A 23,128-nucleotide genomic window follows, 5' to 3' on the forward strand; every position below is an offset into this window, starting at 1 on the left:
CCAACCTTAATAAGTACTTGGGATTTTACTGGTTTCAATGCTTGCCTAATTACTTGTCTGTCTCCATCCTTTCCCCACTTCCCCACCCTCTCCACCCACTTTGTCCCTTGTCCTGTTCCTGCAGACACAAAGGACATGAGTGAATTTGAGACTGAAGGCTTCTTTGCTTTGCATCACCGCCGAGGAGCCATCAAACAGGCCAAAGTCCACCATGTCAAGTGCCATGAGTTCACCGCCACCTTTTTCCCACAACCCACATTTTGCTCTGTCTGCCATGAGTTTGTCTGGTACGGTAACTTGGCATTTCACTCCAAGCTTCAGCTTATGCATTTTGTCAGATCCTCTCAACCTGTCAGGCCTGGCATGCTCCACCTCAGGAGAGTGTGCTGGCATAAGCACTACATGGAAGGATGAGGCTTAAAGAGTGTGATTCTATACAATATTTTCATAATGTGACTCCTATAGAGCAAGGAAGCCAGCTCTAGCAGAAAAAGTTTTCAAGAACTTTAGCTTCTGATTAAATGGGGGCCACTGGGGGTAAAAGGGAAGGACAGAAGAGGGAAATGTCTTTACTGTTGGCACAGTTTTACAGTTGGAACTGCTACCACCTTGATAGCCCAACTGTGCTGGTACTAACGTGTGCAAAAGGCAATGCTTTTGCATTGGAGCTAATGGGTTTAGATGTTTACAGGGCTCTTGGGCATCTCAGCAGCCCTCAGACAGAAATCGGTTCAAGCCTCAGTAAGCACATAGCAAAGGCGATGGGACTGCAGAGACTTGAAATGACTCCTGTCCCCACTCTCAGCCTCCTTGCCTCTTGGTGGGGGTGTTCTTTTCTTTGGGCTACTTCAGAATCCATCAACTCACAACCCCAGTCTAACTAGGGTATCCGGAGGTCAAATAGACTTTTGATGGATTTCCACCAACTGTTTTCATTGACTGATTAGAATTGCCTTCCTTACTAATAGCTTCAGAATTTAGTAGTTGCAAATATTCTCAGATACTCAGAAAGAGGAAACAACACATTTGTACAGATGTCTTCGCTCATCTATACTGAGCTTAGAGAGACAATGAATTTTTAAGTGTAGGACATGGAAATTTGCTGCTAGGAGCCTGTGATGCATTTTCAGTCAGGTATTTTCATCTCTACATGTGTGTTTGGAAAAGACACCAATGAAAGGAGAAACAACAGTTCCTCATTTATTTATCAGACTTTTAACAAAGCAGTTTAAAATAAAAAAACAAAGAAGAACAATACGTGTTAACACTTTTGTTCAGTGACAGACCAGAGCCGCTGATCAGTGAATGCTCTGCGATAGGAGGAAGCTATGAGATCTTGTTTTAATGTCTGTGGTGCTGCTGTTGACTCAAACATCCAAGTAAGTCAGACATGTGCTTTATTGCAGGGGTCTGAACAAACAAGGCTACCAGTGTCGACGTAAGTAAGAAGGATTTCTGTTGTATTATTGTCATTCTGCTTATTTCGTTGTTCCTTAACTTCTGAAAATCTTAACTGCAATAATTTCTTTTCAGAGTGTAATGCGGCAATTCACAAGAAGTGTATTGATAAAGTTATAGCTAAGTGCACAGGATCAGCTATCAATAGCCGAGAAACCATGGTATGTGTTCAGGTTCCTCTTTCTGTCTGGAATATGATAATTTTATCCTAACATTCAATTTGGAAGCCCACTAATTCTTTTTAGTATTGCTTGAGCTTGAATCCTTAAGCTTATCAATGAACATCAATGTCCCTGAAAACCCTTTCCTCTTCAGTAAGGATTTTCACTGAGACCCAAAACTAGGCGATAAATACGAAAAGAAAAATAAGATTGTCAATGACTCTGCCTTTTCCGGAAAGGCATGATAGAAAGTGCCCAGAAAACATAGTTTTGGTCAACTATATGAAAACAACTCTTGTGGCATCTATAGCTAGAAGCGACAGTTAAGGAATAGAGGCAAATGGTGACAAAACACAGGTGTAAGCCTTTACAAGGTTAGTGTGAGATGTAACAGAAATATAACTCTTATGTTGGGGGGCAAGTGTTTCTTTCATAATGAACTTTAAGGTACATGGCATGGGGACAGGTTAGATGTTACCCCATATTTAGTGTGTATCTAATACATGGAAGATACTGTACTATGTACAATGCACAGCAGAGGACAATATAGACCTGGTCTTGCCTTTATAGACCTTACTGCAAAATTAGGGAAACACATAATTAACAAACAGCAATGTATTGTTTCCATTTATATTAAATAACCAACAAGGTGTGATGATGGAGAAAAACTGAGTGCCCTACTTAATCCGAAGACCAGGGCATCTCCCAGGAGAGCATTTAAGCTGAGAGCTAAGGGTGAAAGGAACCAGCCATATGAGTAGCAGGAGGAAGCAGCCTCCAGACAGAAAAGGCCCCAAGGGGGAAAGAGCGTGTTCTAGGAACTGAAATGAGACCATGCGGCTGGAACAGCAAGGGCAAGACAGTGAATAGAACACAACGTTGGGGAACTTGGTAGGACCTAGATTAGATGGGGGTTTTTTGTTTTTTTTAGACCCTGGAGAAGTGGTTGGATTTTATTTGACCTGTAGTGGGAAGCCCACTTGGTGACTGCTGTAGGGGAAATTGTGGGTTGAGGTATGAACATAAAAACTAGAGGTGACTGCAGAAGTTCCCCCCAAGGGGGAAGGTTGATGGCTTGTACCAATATGGTAACAATGGAGATGGAACAAAGTGAGCAGATTGTCGGGTGGTTTCCTTGTTAGAAATGACTGGATTTGTCAATGGATTGGAAGTGGAAAATAAAAGAGAGGGAAATAAAGATGATGCCTAAGTTTCTGTCTTGAGCAGTGGGGAAGTGGCAGAAACATAGCAATGAAAGACTGGAGGAGAAATTAATATTTCAATTTTTACTACGTGCGGCCAGAGATGCCTGTAGACATCCAAGTGGGAGGTAGCAAGTGGACAGTTTTACATGCAGTTGGAATTCACAGGAGCCAATAGACCAAATATATAAATTCCCCAAAGGAATCTAAAGTTACATGTTAGGTAGAAGAGAAGGAGTTTGTGATAAAGTGATAAAGACTGACAATAAGAGTTCAGAGAGGGCCCTTCATATATTAAGAGTACATGAAGTTACAGAAACCAGAAAGCAAAGGGGTCAAGTGCATTCAGTGTAGCTAAGATGTTGAGAAAAATGAGAACCACGTGGAGATCTCCAGAGCCCTTGATCCAAGAAATTTCAGAGAACCGTAGAAGTGTTTGCTTCATTGACCAACACTGAGGGTTACTGAGAATTGATGACATGGAAACAATTTATGTGCTAATATTATCAAGAACATTAACCTGAAGCTCACTGAACCAGAACAGTTGCTAAAGGAGGTGACACCCAAGGGATGGAAATACTCCCGTAGCTAGAGAGAGAGAGGAGAGATGGATGAAGCTGGAGAGAAAGCAACAACCAAAGCAGTCAAGGGGGAATAAGTTCACCCTTGGCAAGAGGGAAAGATGTCTAAAGCAGATGTGAAGATGGGTCTCTAATGGAAAGATGGATGGATCATCAATTGTAACAGAAAGGGCAGATGATGGCAGACTGTAGATTTGGGGGCAGGCGTTGAGAGAGCTTCCCTTAGACAGCTTACCTTTGGTGTCATCTGAAGATTTGTGGGAAGGAAGAAGAGAAGGCAGCAAGTGGCTTTGAGGAGAAAGGATCTGTGAGAGAATTATCTCGGGATGGAAAAGCAAGGTGGCTGGAGAAGAGCAGTAGGGTTATTGAGGACAGTGGGAAGTCCACCTGAGTTTGAAGGGCCAGCCTGCCCAGGTGTGTGATTTTCTCCAGCCAAGGGGTGGGCACAGAGAAGGCAAATTGGTTGGGTTTTGTAGAGCAGAATTTCTTTTAAAATTTAGAGTCAGAATGGGACAATCTCCTATTAAAAGTGACTCCGCTAAGGCTCAAAGAAGTTAGTTTGTCTGCAGTCAGTCGCCTATGATATAAGTAGCTGGGCTGGGACAGAATTTCAGATCTCAATCTCCCAGAGCAGTGTGATAGACTTTCCCCCCGCCCCCAGTTTTATTAGGCAATGATTAGCATATGTCACTGTATAAGTTTCAGGCATACAGCATGATGATTTGGCTTACATATACTATGCAATGATCCCCATGGTAGGTTCAGCTAACATCCATCTTATATAGATCCAATAAAAGGAGAAAACAAGATTTCTCCTTGTGATGAGAACTCTTAAGATCTACTCCCTGTGTATCACACAGCAGTGTTAGCTGTGGTCACCGTGTTGTACATTCTCTCCCTAGGACTTACTTATCTTATAGCCAGAAGTACCTTTTGACCACCTTCCTCTACTTTCTCCTTCCTCCTAACCCCCCACCTCTGCAAACCACAAGTCTGATCCCTTTCTGTGAGTTTGGTGTGATTGTTTTTGTTTTGTTTTTTGGATTCCACATATAAGTGAGATCGTATAATATGTCTTTCTCTGACAAGTGTTTTGTTTGTTTAAATCAAATTGCCACCTCCTGGCCTGCCTCCCTGCTCTCTCTACTTGATGCCTTCAGTTTTCCTGGGAAAACCACAAATTATAAGAATGACTGTTAACCTCGATGGCTAATGTCTCCTGGAAATAGAATGAGAGCCACGAGTGCAATTTTAAATTTTCAGGTATCCTCATATAAAAATTAAGGAGATAGTTCACATTATTTTTCTCATAAAAACTCTTCAGAACCCAGTATGTACTTTATACCGATAGCATATTGTTTTACCACCTCGCAGGTACTCACTTGGCCCATGTGGCTAAGTGAATATCATATTGCAAAGTACAAATCCATAGTCTTTTCCAGACATATCTTGAACTATTTTGAGCTAAGGGTCAAGATTTGAGGTAGAAGTCTTCCAGCCTGGACCTTGACATAAATTGTTCAGATTTGTATGGAAATGTTTATACAAAATGAGATCTGAAAATCACTTTTTCTTGGTTGAAAATGGCTAAAGTAAGTTCTGAGTAACGTTTAAACAATTCTAAACAGCTATTCTCATGACCCAATGCTGGCCAACGTCCTTCGTGGAAAGATTAGATGTATCACTGTTAATGAAAAAGGCTTCTTTGCTGTGCACAATCCCAAAGAAACTCTTTAATAAAAAAAACTTCTGTGGAGATTATTAGTCTTAAGTAAAACTTTCTATGTTACACAGGAATATTGGTATCCTTACCAGGAACCAAACCTCATGATTTCGTTATTGTTGTTGTTCATGTGATATGTTTGGCTAAAGGAGAGAATTTCAACTCTGGAAAACAAAACAAAACAGAAAATCCTGTAATATGTCAACCACCAGCATCCCTCTCTCGTCTCCCTTCCCCCCATCCCCTCGCTCGTCACACTGACTTTGAGAGAAGAAAGGGTAGTGACGGAAAGATAGGCTGATTCTGACTTCAGGCTCATAGATGTCCCAGCTCACTTGCTCGCCATGTGACCTAAACAAGTGTCTTGCCCTCTCTGTGCGTAACTTCCTCATTTAGCAAATGAGGATTCTAATAAATGCTCCTTTAAGGGGGTGTTTGCAATATCACATGTGTAAAAAGATAATACATGGGACATACTTATCCATAGCACCTGGCAGGACCTGTTACCTGCTGCTCACCTGCTCCAGTCCATGTGTAATAGCTATGAAATGCTTCATCCTTAGGCTTCTATACTCATGAACCCACAGCAGTGTTTCCTCTAGAGGAGGAATTATACAACATCGTCCAAAGGCTAGAGTCCTAGTTCTGGGTTGAAAAAGAAAAGGCGATATGTATACTAAAATAGGAAGGGCAGTGTGATGCTCACCCAGATCCCACGCAGATAATCCAGTCGCATCGTCCTGAAGACTTAGCCTGCCTGTGCGGAGGCCTCATACCTCAGCGTAGTGCTGGTTACTTGGTATGCGTATGGCTCATACATGCCCCCTGCCTGGAAGAGCTAGGGGCTGCCTGCCTTCTTTGGCCATGGCTGTAAGGCTTGACAAGTAAAGCTTATGGCTTAAAGCACACATCATTCCAGTGTTTTTTCTTTCCCTTTACATTTTTTATTGTTATGTTAATCACCATACATTACATCATTAGTTTCTGATGTAGTGTTCCATGATTCTGTGCGTAACACCCAGTGCTCCAGGCAGAACGTGCCCTCTTTAATACCCATCACCGGGCTAACCCATCCCCCCACCCCCTCCCCTCTAGAACCCTCAGTTTGTTTCTCAGAGTCCATCGTCTCTCATGGTTCGTCTCCCCCTCCGACTTACTCCCCTTCATTCTTCCCCTCCTGCTATCTTCTTTTTTTTTCTTAACATATATTGCATGATTTGTTTCAGAGGTACAGATCTGTGATTAACAGTCTTGCACAGTTCACAGCACTCACCATAGCACATACCCTCCCCAATGTCCATCACCCAGCCACCCCCTCCCTCCCACCCCCCACCACTCCAGCAACCCTCAGTTTGTTTCCCGAGGTTAAGAATTCCTCGTATCAGTGAGGTCATATGATACATGTCTTCCTCTGATTGACTTATTTCGCTCAGCATAACACCCTCCAGTTCCAGTGTTTTTAGTGCTCTGTTAGTTATGCTGGAGTAGCTGCTAAGATACCAGAGGCTGAGAACCAGCGACATGCGTATGGTCACACGTTCTCCCTTCTTTCAGTTCCACAAGGAGAGGTTCAAAATTGACATGCCGCATAGATTTAAAGTCTACAATTACAAAAGCCCGACCTTCTGTGAGCACTGTGGGACCCTGCTGTGGGGCCTGGCCAGGCAAGGACTCAAGTGTGATGGTGAGTCCAGTGGGAAATGAGCATGGGCCCTGGTACGGAACCCCTACAGGGTGGCTTTGTAGCTTTAATGGAGAGCACGAGGGGAAGAGGGAGCACAGAGGGTTGACTTCTCCAGCTAGCCCGGATGACCCTGAGATCATGAATGTGAAGTTCCCAGGACAACAGACCACTTCTGCTCTTTTCCTCCCATTCCCAACACCAGCATCCCAGGATCCCAGAGAAGTGCAAACCTATTCAGGCTCAATGTCAAGTCTCCTAGCCCGTCATCCTTCTGTTGTACCTCATGCTGGGGAGAAAGGAAGATGGCACTTTTCCCGACTGGCCTCCTTCCCTGGGGCCTGCCCTTTGTCTCCTGGTGTTCTGGGACTGCCCCTTCTGACCCTGGCAGCTCAAGCTATGCCCCCACTGTCGCTCTCCCTTATGCCTTAAGATTCCCCCCTGCAGCCCATCAAGGAGTAAGCCCGACACATCTACTTGGCTGATGGATGGTCCTGCACATAGGCATTTGTGACTTAAACTGGAAGGTCGATGCCCAGAGTGTGCCAAGGAAGAAGCCCAGCCCTGCACTGACCCTCATGTTCCCTCCTCTGATCTCTCCTTAAAGGCTGGCATTGCAACAGAGCCTCATCGAGGTTTTCAGCTCTGGAAAGCGCAAAAGGCACTTTCTTACTCTAAAAGTTCAAATTGCTAAGGCGATAACCGTTAGAAACGGAGATGCTGTTATGCCAGGATTAGGCAGTAGGGAGGGAAGATTCCAGCAAGGCACTTCTGCCTTCTGAGTGCGGGTGAGGGTGGGGCAGGGCCAGACAGACATTCAAAGAGGAAGGCACCCTGCTGCAGCAGAGGCCTATTTCGAATTATTAAATATGGAAGCCACTTTGTTTTTTTCTTGGCCGCTCCATTTTGTTTTATGCCACTGGCTTAATCTTTGGCAGTTCTTATCTTTTAAGTGATAAAGGTGAAGGTCACCTTCACCAGCCTTCTCTTCCTCATCCCCACTGTGCTCATGTGTCTGGTGAAGTCTGGAGTGGCATCTTAGTGGAGACAGGGAGGGTTAGGTTTTCAAACCATTGCTGACGGCAAAACCCACATGCAGTGAAAATTCACCTTAATAATCCCTCTAGGAATACCGCTGTGCCCCTTGCTCTCTACACCTGTTCAAGAGCACACAGGTGGGCCTCGTACTCTATGGAGTATCTTTATCTTTAGGAGTTCATAGGCAAGAAGTTATTTTATCGTTCGAATTGAACGAGCAGGCATGAATAATCAGATCCCCTCCGATGGTTCCCCGAATCTTCTGATGGTCTCCCTCACAGTGCAAATTCCTTTGCCCCAGAGCCTGAGCGCCCCACCTGCGCGGTGGTGCCAACAGCCCAGCGATGCCTCTGAGCTTAGAACCTCCGCAAGCGTTCCTCGCCATTGTTCCATGGCCCACACACCTGCTCTGTTCCATCCCCCCCTAACATTCTTTCTCCCCGGTCCCTTCCCTTTCCCTCTCTCCCCTTGCCTCCTGCAAGCCAGGCAGCCCTTTCCCCTCCCCTTTCCTCCCCTCCCTTTCCTCCCCAACACCCTCTGCTCTTGAGGCTGACACCTGCACATATCACCGTGCCCTTGCCGCCCCCCATGCCCTTGACTTTACCTCCCCTTCCAATCTACTCTTTGGGCTCTGTTCCTCTGCCTCGGCCCTGCTCTTTCTGTCTTGTTCTCTTCTAAGCCACCTTCCTAAGTAGGGCCTCCCTTCATTTGGACTCTGTCCTTTTCTCTCTCCACTTGAATTCCCATGAAAATCATCATCCAAAGGGACTGTTTGCACTCACAGAGATCGAGTTATCACCTAATAGGTTAGTAACAGAGACATATGACATTATCATAGTGGGAATGGGGCCTGCCTTCACGCGAGTGTGTCCGAGACAAGCTTAGGTCCAGCTACCATGTGAAAAAAACAAAGTGAAACTCTCCAACGCCTCATGCTCAGTCCTTGCTCACTGCTTCCCTTTGGCTTGTGGTGACGAGTAAAGAAATGCAACTGAGGGCTTCCCAATGGGCAACTTGCATCAACAAGTCCACTATGACTTGCATCAACAAGTCATGCTAAGTTCAGAAAGGCAGAGAGCCCTCATCAGCAGCATTGTTACTATATTAAAGACTTTAGATATACGTGGAAGATTTCACTTAGAATGGATTTGGGTTATATCATTGCATTTATGCTGGGACTGGTACTGGTCTCTACTTGCACAGAAAGTAGTGGTCTCTATTGGTCTCTACTTACACAGAAAATGCTATTTTATTTTGTTTTATTATGAATTCTCTGAGAAGAGTAAGCTAGTTAAAACTAAAGGCTGAAGCCTGATAAAATTTCACTTAAATATTTTAAAACATATCTTATCCGAATAAATAATGAAGATGAAAGAGAAGCTGTATTTGTTGAGTACCTATTTGATGCCAATCACTGTGCTAAGTTCTTTGCACACAAATGGGCTAATGAACAGGTGAGGGTAAACGTGCATTATTTTATAGCCTCTCCTGCCTAATGCCTTATAATAATCCCTATTAATAGACCTTGATATAATGAAATAGGACTTGACAATACAATTCTATCAGCCAGAGTTTGGAAATCTTAAGTTAGATATTTTTATTGTAATTTATTGCAATGTTTCATAAGCAGAATTTTAATATTCTAAACTAACAACATGAAGTAGTAGCTGTCTTTATACAGATGAACATGTGCACACACATCCCAATCCAAGAAAGCTCGTGGGATCACAGTAAGTGGAGGGTGGACCTTTATTGCACTGTTTTCGGGACTAATGAATCAGAATATTCCCCCAGAATCATAGGTCTGTGTAGATCATTTGGTTGAACTAGCCCAACTCTGCCACCGGGTGAGGATGTGGTCTCCAGGATACTTTCTGTCCTCCCACTCCTGCCCCTAAGCACAGACCACCCCCACCATTTCCATTTCAGTTCTGCAGGCTGAGGTTGCTCCCTGGGCTTCAACTTAGAGGGGAGAGAAGCTCCTTGCAATCCATGTGGGAAAGGGGATGCTTGGACTCCAGTCCAGAGTGAGAGTAAATCACCTCGCGTCCCAGCTTCGCACATTCCCTCCGGGGAGGGCCTGAACCATGTTTTTCTCTCAGCAGGGGCACAGTGTAAATGCATACTGACAGCAGCCTGTCCGCAAGGCTCTGGTTCTGACTCAATTGGGAGTCATTCCCCAGCATCCCATTGAGGAATGACTGGCCTGTGTATGTAGTCTTGGGAAGAGGAGGTAGATGCATAGCGGCATCATAAAAGTACTGCCCTAATTTATTTGAATGCCGTGTCTCCTTCTGCGGGGAAGAGGGCTCCAGGGATTTGCCAATTGTCCCTCAACATATGCGTACCTAAAACGGTCCTGTGCAAAGTCCACTCAGTGAGGTCTGTTGCTCTTGCTCAGTGTCTCTTTCTCCTTTTCAGCATGTGGCATGAATGTACATCACAGATGCCAGACAAAGGTGGCCAATCTTTGTGGCATAAACCAGAAGCTAATGGCTGAAGCGCTGGCAATGATTGAGAGCACTCAACAGGTAGGAAAGGGTTTTAGGTTGAGTTCCTGCAATTTCAGCTTAGCAAGGACTACTCCAGTCCTTTTGCCCTTTGAGCTGTGGGACAACGTGGAGTCTATTCCTGAGCACTTGTCTTGACTCTGGCTTTCATCCTCATGTGCATATCCCCACTTTGAGATATTTATTTATTTAATGCATTTGAACTGCATAGATCTTTTTAAGATCTTAAATTCTTTGTGGAAGGAGCAGGGGCAGAAACAAATTCATTAAAATTATTGAGGATTCATTACCAGCTTTATACCTATATACTTGCTAGAATCATCCCTAAAATGTGCACAGAACACGGAGTCCAGGGCAACTTTTGCCTTGCCATTTACTCACATGCACAGCACTAGCCTGTTGAACTTACATATCCAAGAACAAACCCTCTTTAAGTCTTGGTGTTGGTTATGTAAGTCTTTTTCCATCCATTGACCCTCCATTCTTATTTGTGACTGAATGATGTAGATACCGTAGGAGAAACCAGTTGGCCCCCTGGAAAAATATGAAGGAAGTGAATGTGTTCTGCTGGTGCATAAAATACAATAGATAGTCTCCTACAGCGTATGGGATCCTAAAAGAGTGCTAATGGGAAGAAGAATGTTGGTTATCTAATGCATTTAGGAAATCTTAAACGGATCTCATCCCCAATGGCAGTAGACTGAGCTGTCCCAGCAGGAGTGGGTGGGTAGGTGAGTGGTCTGACTCTTTGTTTATAATCTAGGCTCGCTGCTTAAGAGATACTGAACACATCTTCAGAGAAGGTCCGGTTGAAATTGGTCTCCCATGCTCCATAAAAGGTGAAGCGAGGCTGCCTTGTGTACCAGCACCTGGGAAAAAAGGTAGCTACCCTGATCCTCAGTAGAATCACTGTCCATAATTAATCTTGGTCAACCTTAACCCGAGTCGTCTGCATTTAAATTCTCCATTTACCTGGTCTGATCGGTGGGAGGCTCCTACTTCTTGGAAGTGAGACCAGAAATGTGCCCCGTTAGGAGACCTTTGGAAGAGGGTGGGAAGTGAGGGCAAGGAGAAAATGGGATAGGTCTGTAGTAAAGAACAGCCAGTGTTTCCTTAGGATTTTAGAATGTTACTTCCTGTCACTGTAAAAGGTTTTGCAAAAATAAATCTACCATAAATCTCCAACGCCACAGGAGAAATGGAAATTTAAGAGTAGAAAGGGCAAGAATAGTGGGGCCTCAACATTTATCATTATGGAAATTTATCCAGCCTACTTTCTGAAAGTAGTTCACGAGAGGATATGCCTACAGGAATCTGGGAACTGAATAATTTCAGCATACATTATAAAATACAGGTTTCTCCCACTATCCTAAAGTATAGTATTTCTGTGAAAACTTTCTTTTAATTGAAGTATAATTAATATACAGCATTGCTTAGTTTCAGGTGTACAGCGCATTGGTTCAACAATTCTGTATATTACTCAGTGCTCATCTGTCACCATACAATGTTACAACAGTATTATTGACTATATTCCCTATGCTGTGACTTATTTATTTTGTACCTGGAAGTTTATACCTCTTAATTCCCTTTATTTCACCTGCTTCCCTGCCCAATCTTTTGGCAACCACCAGTTCTCTATATTTAAGAATTGGTTTGGTTTGGTTTTTTTAGATTCCACATATAAGTGAAATTGTATATTTGTCTTTCTCTGTCTGACTTATTTCATTTACCATAATATCCTCCATATCCATTGTTGTCATAATGACAAGATCTCATTCCTTTTTATGGCTGAGCAATATTCCATTGTATATAGACCACATCTTCTTTATGCATTCATCTGTTGAGGGGCGCTTGGATTGCTTCCATACTTTGGCTATTGTAAATAATACTGCAATAAACATAGGAATGCATATGTCTTTTTGAGTTAGTGTTTTCATCTTCTTTAGGTATATACCCAGTCGTGGAATTACCAGATCATATGGTAGTTCTATTTTTAATTTTTGAGGAAACTCCATACTGTTTTCCACAGTGGCCATACCTGTTTGCATTCCCACCACCAATGCATGTGGGTTCCTTTTTCTCCACCTCCTTGCCAACACTTGCTATTTCTTGTCTTTTTGATACTAGACATTCTGATACCTCACTGTGGTTTCGATTTGCATTTCCCTGACGATTGATGATGTTCAGCATCTTTTCATGTGTCTGTTGGTCATCAGTATGCCTTCTTTGGAAAAAATGTCTGTTCAGGTCCTCTACCCATTTTTTAATAGTTTTTTGTGTGTGTGTGTTGAGTTATGTAAGTTCTTTATATATTTTGGATATTAACCCCTGATCAGATATATCTTTTGCAAACCCCTTCTTCCATTTACTAGGTTGTCTTTTTGTTTTGTTAATGGTTTCCTTTGCTGTGCAGAAGTTTTTTATTTTGATGTAGTCCCGATACTTTATTTTTGCTTTTGTTTTCCTTGCCCAGGAGACATATCCATAAACATGCTGCTAAGACTGACGTCCAGGAGATTACTGCCTGTGTCTTCTTTTAGGAGGTTTATGGTTTCAGGTCTCACACTTAGGTCTTAATCCATTGTGAGTTTATTTTTGTGTGTGGTGTAAGAAAGGGGTGCAGTTTTGTTCTTTTGCATGCAGCTGTTCAGTTTTCCCAGCAGCATTTGTTGAAAGAAAAGAAAGAAAGAAAAGACTGTTTTTTCCCCATTGTATATTCTTGCCTCTTTTGTCATAAATTAATTGACCATATAGGTATGGGTTTATTTCTGGACCCTCTATTCTGTTTCATCGATCTACATGTCTGTTTCGGTGTGAGGACCAAACTTTTGATTATTCTAGCTTTGTAGTATATCTTGAAGTCTGGGATTGTGATACCTCCAGCTTTGTTCTTCCTCAAGATTGCCTTGGCTATTCTAGGTCTTTTGTGATTCCATACAAATTTTAATATTATTTGTCCTAGTTCTGTGAAAAATGCTGTTCGTATATTGATAGGGATTACACTGAATCTGTAGATTGCTTTGGGTAGTATGGACATTTTCACAATGTTAATTCTTCCAATCCGTGAGCACAGAACATCTTTCCATTTGTTTTTGTCATCTTCCATTTCTTCAATCCGTGTTTTATAGTTTTCAGAGTAAATGTTTCACCTCCTTGGTTAAGTTTATTCCTAAGTATTTTATTCTTTTTGATGCAATTGTAAATGGGGTTGTTTTCTTAATTTCTCTTTCTGCCACTTTGTTATTAGTGTATAGAAATGCAACAGATTTCTGTATATTAATTTTGCATTTTTTGACTTTCCTTTCATTAGTTCTAATAGTATTTTGGGGCAGTCTTTAGGGTTTTCTAAATATAATATGTCATTTGCAAATAGTGACAGTTTTACTTCTTCCTTATCAATTTGGAGGGTGTTTATTCCTTTTTCTTTTCTGATGGCTGGCAGCTAGGACTTTCACTACAGTATGGAATTAAAGTGGCTTGAGTGGACATCCTTATCTTGTCCTGATCTCGAGAAAAAGTTTTTAGTTCTTCACCATTGAGTATGATGTTAGCTGTGGGTTTGTCATGTGTGGTCTTTATTATGTTGAGGTGTTCCCTCTAAGCCCAGTTTGTTGAGAGTTTTTATCATGAATGAATGTTGTATTTTGTCACATGCTTTTTCTGCATCTGTTGGGATGACCATGTGGTTTTTATCCTTCCTCTTGTTAATGTGGTATGTCCCATTGATTGATTTGTAAATTTTGAGCTACTCTTGCATCCTTGGAATAAAAGCCACGTGATTGTGGTAAATGATTTTTTTAATGTATTGCTGAATTCAGTTTGCTAATAATTTTTGTAGATTTTTACATCTAAGTTAATCAGAGATATTGGCCTACAGTTTTCTTTTTTGGTGGCATCTTTGCCTGGTGCTAGTATCAGGGTAATCCTGGCCTCATTGAATGAATTGGGAAGTTTTCCTTCTTGTATTTTTGGAATAGTTTGAGATGAATAGGTATTAACTCTTATTTAAGTGTTTGATAGAATTCCCCTGAAAGCCAACTGGTCCTGGTGTTTTGTTGGGAGTTTTTGATTACTGATTCAATATGATTACTAGTAATCCATCAGTCTGTTCAGATTTTGTATATCCTCAAGATTCAATCTTAGAATAAGTTTCTAGGAATTTATCCATTTCTTCTAGGTTGTCCAACTTGGTGGCACTCCATTTTTCATAATTTTTTTTATAATCCTTTGTATATCTGTGGTTGAGGTTGTTATTCTCCCCCTTCATTTGATTTTGAGTCTTCTTTTTTCCTGATGATTGTGACTAAAGGTTTTTCAATTTTGTTTACCTTTTCAAAGAACCATCTCTTGGTTTCATTGAAATTTTTATTGCTTTTTAGTTTCTATTTCATCTCTAATCTTTATTATTTCCTTCCTTCTACTATCTTTGGGCTTTGTTTTTGTTAGGTTGGGTTGTTTATTTGGGATTTTTCTTATTTCTTGAGGTAGCCCTGTATTGCTATAAAGTTCCCTCTTAGAACTGCTTTTGCTATGGCCCAAAGATTTTAGATCATTGTCTTTCTGTTTTTATTTGTCTCCATATATTTTCTGATTTCCTCTTTGAGTTGTTGACTCATTTGTTGTTTAAGAGAATGTCGTTTAGCTCTACGTGTATGTTTTTTCCAGATTTTCTTGTAGTTGATTTCCAGTTTCATACCATTGTGGTTGGAATGGAGGCTGGATATGACCTCAGTATCCTTAAATTTACTGACATTTTTTTGTGGCCTAACATGTGATGCATTCTGGAGAATGTCCCATGTGTACTTGAAAAGAATGTGTATTCTGCTGTTTTGGGATGGAGTGTTCTGTATATATCTGTTAGGTCCATCTGCTCTAATATGTTGTTCAAAGCCACCGTTTCCTTATTGACCTTCTGTGTGGATATTTATCCATTGATGTAAGTGGTATATTAAAGTCCCCTACTATTATTGTATTACTGTCCACTTCTCCCTTTACATATGTTAATATTTGCTTTATATAATTTGGTACTCCAATGTTGGGTGCATAAATATTCACAATTTCATGTCCTCTTGTTGGATCGATTCCATTATCATTATGTAGCACCATTCTTTGTCTCCTGATACAGTCTTTGTCTTAAAGGCTATTTTGTCTGATATAAGTACTGCTACCCCAGCCTTTGTTTTTCCTTCTGTTTGCGTGGCATATGTTTTCCCCGTCTTTCATTTTCAGTCTGTATGTGTCTTTAGGTCTGAAGTGAGTCTCTTGTAGGCAGCATATAGATGAGTCTTGTTTTTTTATCCATTCAGGCATGCTATGACTTTTGATTGGAGCATTTAGTATATTTATCTTTAAGGTAATTATTGATAGGTTTGTACTTATAGCCATTTTGTTCATTGTTTTCTAGCTGTTTTGTAGTTTTTCTCTGTTTTCTTTTTTCTTTCCTCCATTACTCTCTTTCATTGTGATTTGACGCCTTTCTTTAGTGTTATGCGTGGATTCCTTTCTCTTTATGTTTTGTGTATCTATTCTAGGCTTTGATTTGTGTTTACCATTGGGTTCATATATAACCTCTTATGTGTATAGCAGTCTATCTTATGTTGATGGCCACTTAAGTTCAAACACTCTAAAAGTACTAAATTCTTACTCTTCCCCCACCTTTTCTGTATATGATATCATATTTTACATCTTTTTATTTTTATTTTGTGAATACCTTGACTCATTTTTGTAGATATAATTGATTTTACTACTTTTGTGCTCTAACCACCATACTGGCTTTGTAGTAATTAATCTACTACCTTTAATGTATGTTTGCTCTTACCAGTGAAATTTTTTCCTTTCATAATTTTCTTCTGATTATGGCCTTTTCTTTTCACTTGAAGAATTCCCCTTAGCATTTGTTATAAAGCTGGTTTAGTGGTGATGAACTCCTTTAACTTTAGTTTGTCTGGGAAACTCTCTCTCTCTCCTTCTATTCTGAATGATAGCCTTGCTGGATAGACTACTCTTGGTTGCACGTTTCTTCTTTCAACACTTTGAATATATCATGCTACTCTCTCTGGCCTGCAAAATTTCTGCTGAAAAATCGGCTATAGTCTTATGGGATTTCCCTTGTTTGTAACTGTTTTCTTTTCTCTTGCTGCTTTTAAGATCTCTCTCTTTATCATTATTTTTTGCCATTTTAATCATTCTGTGTCTTGTTGTGGACCTCCTTGGGTTCATCTTGTTTAGGGCTCTCTGTGCCTCCTGGGCTTGAATGCCTATTTTTCCCCCAGATTAGGGAAGTTTTCAGCTATTATTTCTTCAAATAAATTTTCTGTCCCCCTTTCTCTCTCATCTTTCTGGGATCCCTACAATGCAAATGTTATTATTCTTGATGGTGTTGCCGAGTTCCCTAACTTATTCTTATATTTCACTATTCTTTTTTCTTTTTGATGTTCAGCTCAGTTCCTTTCTATTACTCTTTTTTTCAGATTGCTGAGCTGTTTTTCTGCATTCTCTAACCTGCTGTTGATTCCCTCTAGTGTATTTTTATTTTAGTTATTGTATTCTAAAGCTCTGACTGGTTCTTTTTTTATATTTTTTATCTCTTTGATGAAGTTCTCACTGAGATCATGCACTGTTTTCTCAAGTCTGGGTGTATCTTTATGACTACTGCTTTGAATTCTTTATCAAGAAAATTGCTTATCCATTTCATTTAGCTCTTTCACTGTGATTTTGTCTTGTTCTTTCATTTGAGATATCTCTTTGTCTCATTTTGTCTATCTGTGTTTGTTTCTGTGTATTGGGTAATTCAGCTACATCTCCTGGTCTTGAAAGTAGTGGCCTTGATGAGAAGAGGTCCTATGGTGTCATGAAGTGCAATCCCCCTGGTCATCATAATTAGGAGCTCTAGAGGTGTCCCTGGCTGGACTGCATGTACCTTACTGGGGAGGCTGAGCCATATTGCCTCCAGCCCAGCAGGCGGCACTGACCCACTTTGCCTGCTATGGGTGCACAGGGCAGGATTTCTTCCCCAAGCTACTGAGAGGCCTGTCTAAAGCCACTGTGGGGCTGTTGGTGGGTGGGACCAGCAGTCAGCCTATCTAGAGTTAGCCTTTCTGCTACAGCTGCAGGTACACTGAGTGGCAGGGATTGTTCCCTGCACAGCCAGCTGAGACTGAGTTGTTGGAACAAGGGGTGCACTGGTGTATGAAGTTATCTCCCCTCTGCCCCAGACGGGGAGAAACTTCGGAATGGTGCTGGTCCCTACTGGGGTTTCTTGTGGGGTGTGGTGGGGCAAGAACTGCTTTGGAGAGATGCCTGCTGAAGTGGGCAGATTGAATGGGGCAGGTCCACAGGTGACTGCTGGGGCAGAGCACGTGGTGCTAGCAAGGTAGATGGCTCTCACAACCATCTGGCTATCTTGGCTTGGGAAGGGGAAGAGAAATGGTGCCCGCCAACAGTTTTGTTCCCAGAGAAATCTCCTCAAGATCCCTGACCCTCCAGCACACATTCTAAGATTAATCCATAGATCTCCTTCATGTATACTGCAGCCATTTTTTAAACTGTTGCTTCTGTGCTGTCTTGGGCCAAGTTATCATGGTGGTTCTTTAAGTTCTATATAGTGGGGACTCAGTTTCCTGTCACCTTCCTACTCTCCTCAAAGTTAAGGTCGCTGATTTTTACAGCTCCCAATTTTAAGCCCCACTGGTTTGCAGAGCCAAATGTTATTGAGATTTGTCTTCCCAGTGCAGGCCCCCATGCCAGAGGTGCCTTCTGTGGCATCTGATCCTCTGGCTTCTCTGTGCTGGTGGTGTCCCTCCCATTTGTGGCTAGTCTCATGTGGGTTTGGTTCCCAACTGTATCTCTAGTTGGATAGAGATAGAAGGAAAGATCCTTCTATCTTTCTAAATGCTTCCTCTTGTCTATAATCAACTGCGGATGGTCTGTTCTGCCAGTCTTCGGGTCGTTTTCAGTGATAGTTGCATAGATGTAGCTGTTATCTTGTTGTGCTCATGGGATGAGGTAAGCTCAGGATCCTCCTTCTCTGCCATCTTCCCCATGACTCCTCCATGAAAGTTTTTATAAGCCAGAATAGCATAAAGCAAAGAAGCAATTACTGTTAATTTATATAGTACAATTTTTCAGTATTCCCAGACCCAAAAATTCCCCTTAGGCTTTTCTAATAGCTTAGAACACATGTTGCTAACTGAGGCACAGAATACTCGACATCAAGCACAGATGCTCACACAGTTCAAAACTCTGGATGCTGGATGCTGAGCTGCTTGAGTGCAGTTACTGGGGAAGGGACTGGGTGGCGCCACTTTTGATGCTCAGGTGCACTGCCTCTTGCTGGCTTGCTGCAGAACCAATGGGGAATATCATTTGCACTTTTCTTTTTTCTGTAAAAGAGAAAATCCTCTCCAGATTTTTTTTTCGGTTAGTGATAACAGGTAGTAATATAGATCTTTCATGTAAGCAAAGTGGCAAGCGTGAACTTTCAAAACATGGGGGATGCCTGTATTTATTTTCCTTGGGTTTAGGGAGAAAATGAAAAGTAAATCTGGGGATTGAAAAGAAAAGAAATATCATTATCCCATCCACAAAAAAAGAAACAAAATCATGTGATGTGATAGAGGTGCTGTTGTAAAATGGCGGTTATATCACAATATATAAATGTATCAAGTCAACGTGTTGTACACCTTAAATTAACATAATATGTGTCAAATATATTTCAGTAAGAAGAAAATAAATGTTAAAAAGTTTTCTGCACTTCCTCTGGCATTGAGCGAGGAACAAATTGGCTGATTTTAATACAGCAAGGGATGAGGCAATTCAGATCTCCATCAGTCTGCTTTCCATTTCCTCATCCCTCACATGCAACATCACATGTTGCCACTGTGCCTGTGAGCCATGCAAGTAGCAGAGAACCATTTTCCTCAAATTTGGTTAAAATCTCTATTTGTGCATGATTTGAAATGTTTTAAAGTGCTCCTTTGTTTTGCATCTATGGTCTTTTGCTAATTAGAATATGTTTCTTAACATGAAATTTCTCCCAGTTTGTTGGGTAGATAAGAGATACAGTCCATGGCCCAAATGCCGGGCTCACAGGGGGCCCTTCTCCCCATTTTTGTGGATGGAGCCTCAGAGTGGGACGTGGAAGAGAATGTGTTCTCACAATAACCAGAATGATCCTCCATTGTTTCTTGTTCACTTTTAACCACTAGCTTGCTATTTTCAGAGCCTCAGGGAATCTCTTGGGAGTCTCCTTTGGATGGAATGGAGAAAATGTGTCACCGTCCAGAACCTGAACCAAACATAGAAAGACCGTCTATACATATGAAACTAAAAATCGAGGATTTTATCTTGCACAAAATGTTGGGGAAAGGAAGTTTTGGCAAGGTATGATAGTATACTTTACAATTCTACAGACCAAATTATAGAAATTGAAAAGCAAAGCTCCTAAACTCATGGGATGAGAACCAGTCGTGGGTGTGGAGAGAACATTCTTGTGCATTTCTTGACAGGATAGAGAGGGGTCTGAATAAGGGTTTTAGAGGGGGCGGGGGATGGGTGAGCCTGGTGATGAGTATTAAGAAGGGCACGTGTGGGGGAACCTGGGTGGCTCAGTCGTTGGGCGTCTGCCTTTGGCTCGGGGCATGATCCCAGGGTCCTGGAATCGAGCCCCCCATTGGGCTCCCTGCTCCGCGGGAAGCCTGCTTCTCCCTCTCCCACTCCCCCTGCTTGTGTTCCTGCTCTCACTATCTCTCTGTCAAATAAATAAATAAAATCTTAAAAAAAAAAAAAAAGAAGGGCACGTATTGCATGGAGCACTGGGTGTTATACGCAAACAATGAATCATGGAACACTACATCAAAAACTACTGATGTGTACTGTATGGTGACTAACATAATAAATTATAATAAAAAATAATATGAATGAGTAAATAAACAAATAAAGAAATAAATAAGGAAACCCAGGAGCTCTAGGAAGTAGTGGTCTCTGCTTCCGTGGGAATCATTGTTCCCAATCCATTTTGATTCAAAGATGTATGTCCCACACAATTATGAGTTTGGTATATTTGGACATCAAAGAAATGAAAAGCTGCCTCAGCCAGTTTCTATTTCTTACAGGTTTTTTTGGTTGTTGTTTCTCTTTTGCTCTCTTCTCAAACTTGGAGTGTTGTTTTGCTTTGAATGCATTTTTTTTCTCTCTCAAATGTCCTCAGTCTTGTATTAGTTTGCTAGGACAAATGTAGCGAAATATCATAGGCTGAGTGATTCGAACAACAGAAATTTATTTTCTTATCCTTCTGGAGGCTGGAAGTCTAAGACTTAAGTGTCAGTAGGGTTGTTTCTCCTGAAGTCTCTCTCTTTGGCTTGTGAACAGTCACCTTCTCCCGGTGTCTTCACATCGTCCCTCTGTGTGTCTCTGTGCCCTAATCTCTCTTCTTATAAGGACGCGAGTCATGCTGGAGTAGAGCCCACCCTAATGAACTTACTTTAACCTGATTACCTCTGCAAAGACCCTGCCTCCCAATACAGTCACATTGTGAGGTCCTGAGGTTTAGGACTTCAGGAGGTAAATGTTTCAGAGGGGACACAATTCACTTCATAACGAAGCTGTAGCTTGAGAGACATGAGAAAAGTTTCATGGGGAAAGTCGCTCCTCTATATCTTTCCTGCCACACACACAAGTTATGGGCTGCCTCTGTCAGGGACGAGAGGGAAGGAGGAAGATGACACAATTTAACGATCAACTATCAGTGGTGGGAAAACATTTTCAAGCCAGCGAGTGTAAAGAAAGATGCCTTGGAACATGAGCCTTGAGATTATTCTGGATATTAAGGTTATCTACTAGATTAATGACACTCTCTGTTGTTTTATTCTTGGATGAAACCCCTAGGAAAATTTTAGCCAGAGACTACCGTCCTACGAATTTGTACATCCAAAGCCAGCATTATGCTCCACACCTGCTCACCAGACTTCGGCTGGGAAACTCACCCAGTTTATTTAATAACAAACTAGAATGCAACTGAGCATCACCACAGCTGAATCACATTATGCTACAATAGGGTTTGGATTTAAACACCAGTGCATTGCTTTTGGCAAAATCTGTTCTGCCCTGTAAACTAGCTGATATCCATTAATTCTTTTAGTTCATTTCCACAATGATATGAAACACAGCAGGCTCATTTGGTGTTAATCTGTGTAGTAGGCAGTTTTGTAGCTGGTCTTCATTATAACTTAGCATCAATTAATGTGCAATTATAACCTGTCACCAAAAATTGAAAGCCCATTATAGAGATGGAAATTGCCTTTTCAGCTTCTTAGTTTATGGCTGGTTTGGGGATGTTTATTGAAAGAAACAATTACCAAAAGAGCACTTTTCGTTGTTAATGAAATGTTTATCTTTCTTTGTTCCCATGTGGGTTTCTATACTTGAACAAGGTTAATAAGAAAGACATTAAGTTAAACCTACAAGCCTTAGAAAAATATCCCAAGGGACAACTGAGAGCCTCAGGTATCCTCTGCCTGTGTCCAAAGCAGCGTGCCCCTCAGTCCCTACAGACCGAGAAGACTGGAGCAGGGACCCAAAGACAGGAGGACGAAGCACCAAAGCAAAATGGGACAGCCATATTTCCCTTTGTGACAACACTGAGGATACTCCAAAACTTGCTTTTCTTATTTCTTGGGGCTCTAGATAGGAAGTATGGTTTCTCGCCAAAATGGTGGCCTCTGTATATTCTTATTCTCCATTTACTTTGAAGGCCAGGAAAAAAGAAAGCATTGTCTTCCAGGGATATGCATATCATCCATTTGTCTGCAATCCCATCTAAGTTCTATGCCCTCTATCAGGCCAGCTACCCCAAAGCTCTGTATCTGCACCATATTATTTTAAATATAGACACATGCATTTTCAGTACTGGTTTGGTGTCATTGATTTTGACATTCCCTAAAAGTCAAGAAACAAATGACAAGTATTCTTAATAACTGTCATTTAGAGAGTATTTTATAGTTTCCAAATCATTTTCCCATGTGGTAGTCATTTGATTTTCACAACGGTCCTGCAAGTTGGAGAATGTCACGACAATTATCTCTTTTACACGTTAGGAAACCGAAGCCCAGAGAGGTTAATTGGTTTGCCCACATTCCCACAGCTAGTAAAAGAGACCCAAGCTGGAGTTTTCTGTTTCCAAATGCCATGTCCTCACAACTGTCAATCATCTGTTGCTGCATCATTTGCAAAAGCAAAAGTTGTAGAAACTCTCCATTATAGGCCATCTGGTGTCCTTTCATATAAGATTCATGAAATCAAGTAGAAAAAGTAAATTTGGACTTATATTTTTTCCACTGAGTAGCTCATGAATTTGAGCAAGTGAAGTTACTCTTTAAACCCAGTTTGTTTGTTTTTTTATTACTGTCTGTCTTGTGGAGCGTCGTGAGCTAAGAATTAGATAGCACATATAAAGTACAGCAGAGTGTGTGACACGTAGTAGTAGGTCCTAAAAATGGCATTAGTGCCTATGCCATTGGATGAAATGGGGTACACTCTTTAAGCATATAAGGAAAGCTTTATTCCCTTGTATTCTTTTTTCACCTTGAAAAACTGGGTAAAACTCAGCTAAGTTTTATGCTCATTTGCACTGATGTTTCAAGTGTAATCAAATCCTCTCTGCTACTTGCTCTTGCTTCCTTCAGTATGCACTTAGTCTCTGGGAATTTATAGCATAAATTTACTCAGGTCCCTGGGCAGAGAGTTCATACTTTTTTAAACAGAATTTTTCAGGGACTG

General features: G+C 41.4%; 1 protein-coding gene across 5 annotated transcripts in view; it reads left to right on the forward strand.

Annotated features, from left to right (window-relative positions):
• The window catches only part of PRKCQ (protein kinase C theta), a 175,666-nt gene that overhangs the window by 64,983 nt on the left and 87,555 nt on the right, over positions 1-23,128 (forward strand). For all 5 annotated transcript variants that reach the window (XM_027595466.2, XM_027595470.2, XM_027595467.2 and 2 more), the window contains exons 5-11: positions 125-287; positions 1,407-1,438; positions 1,534-1,619; positions 6,680-6,809; positions 10,266-10,375; positions 11,118-11,235; positions 19,575-19,735. In XM_027595466.2, the coding sequence (XP_027451267.1) occupies positions 125-287; positions 1,407-1,438; positions 1,534-1,619; positions 6,680-6,809; positions 10,266-10,375; positions 11,118-11,235; positions 19,575-19,735 (800 nt within the window). The remainder of the gene's footprint in view (positions 1-124; positions 288-1,406; positions 1,439-1,533; positions 1,620-6,679; positions 6,810-10,265; positions 10,376-11,117; positions 11,236-19,574; positions 19,736-23,128) is intronic.

Source organism: Zalophus californianus, chromosome 9 (genome assembly GCF_009762305.2).
Source record: "Zalophus californianus isolate mZalCal1 chromosome 9, mZalCal1.pri.v2, whole genome shotgun sequence".
NCBI classification, from domain to species: domain Eukaryota; kingdom Metazoa; phylum Chordata; class Mammalia; order Carnivora; family Otariidae; genus Zalophus; species Zalophus californianus.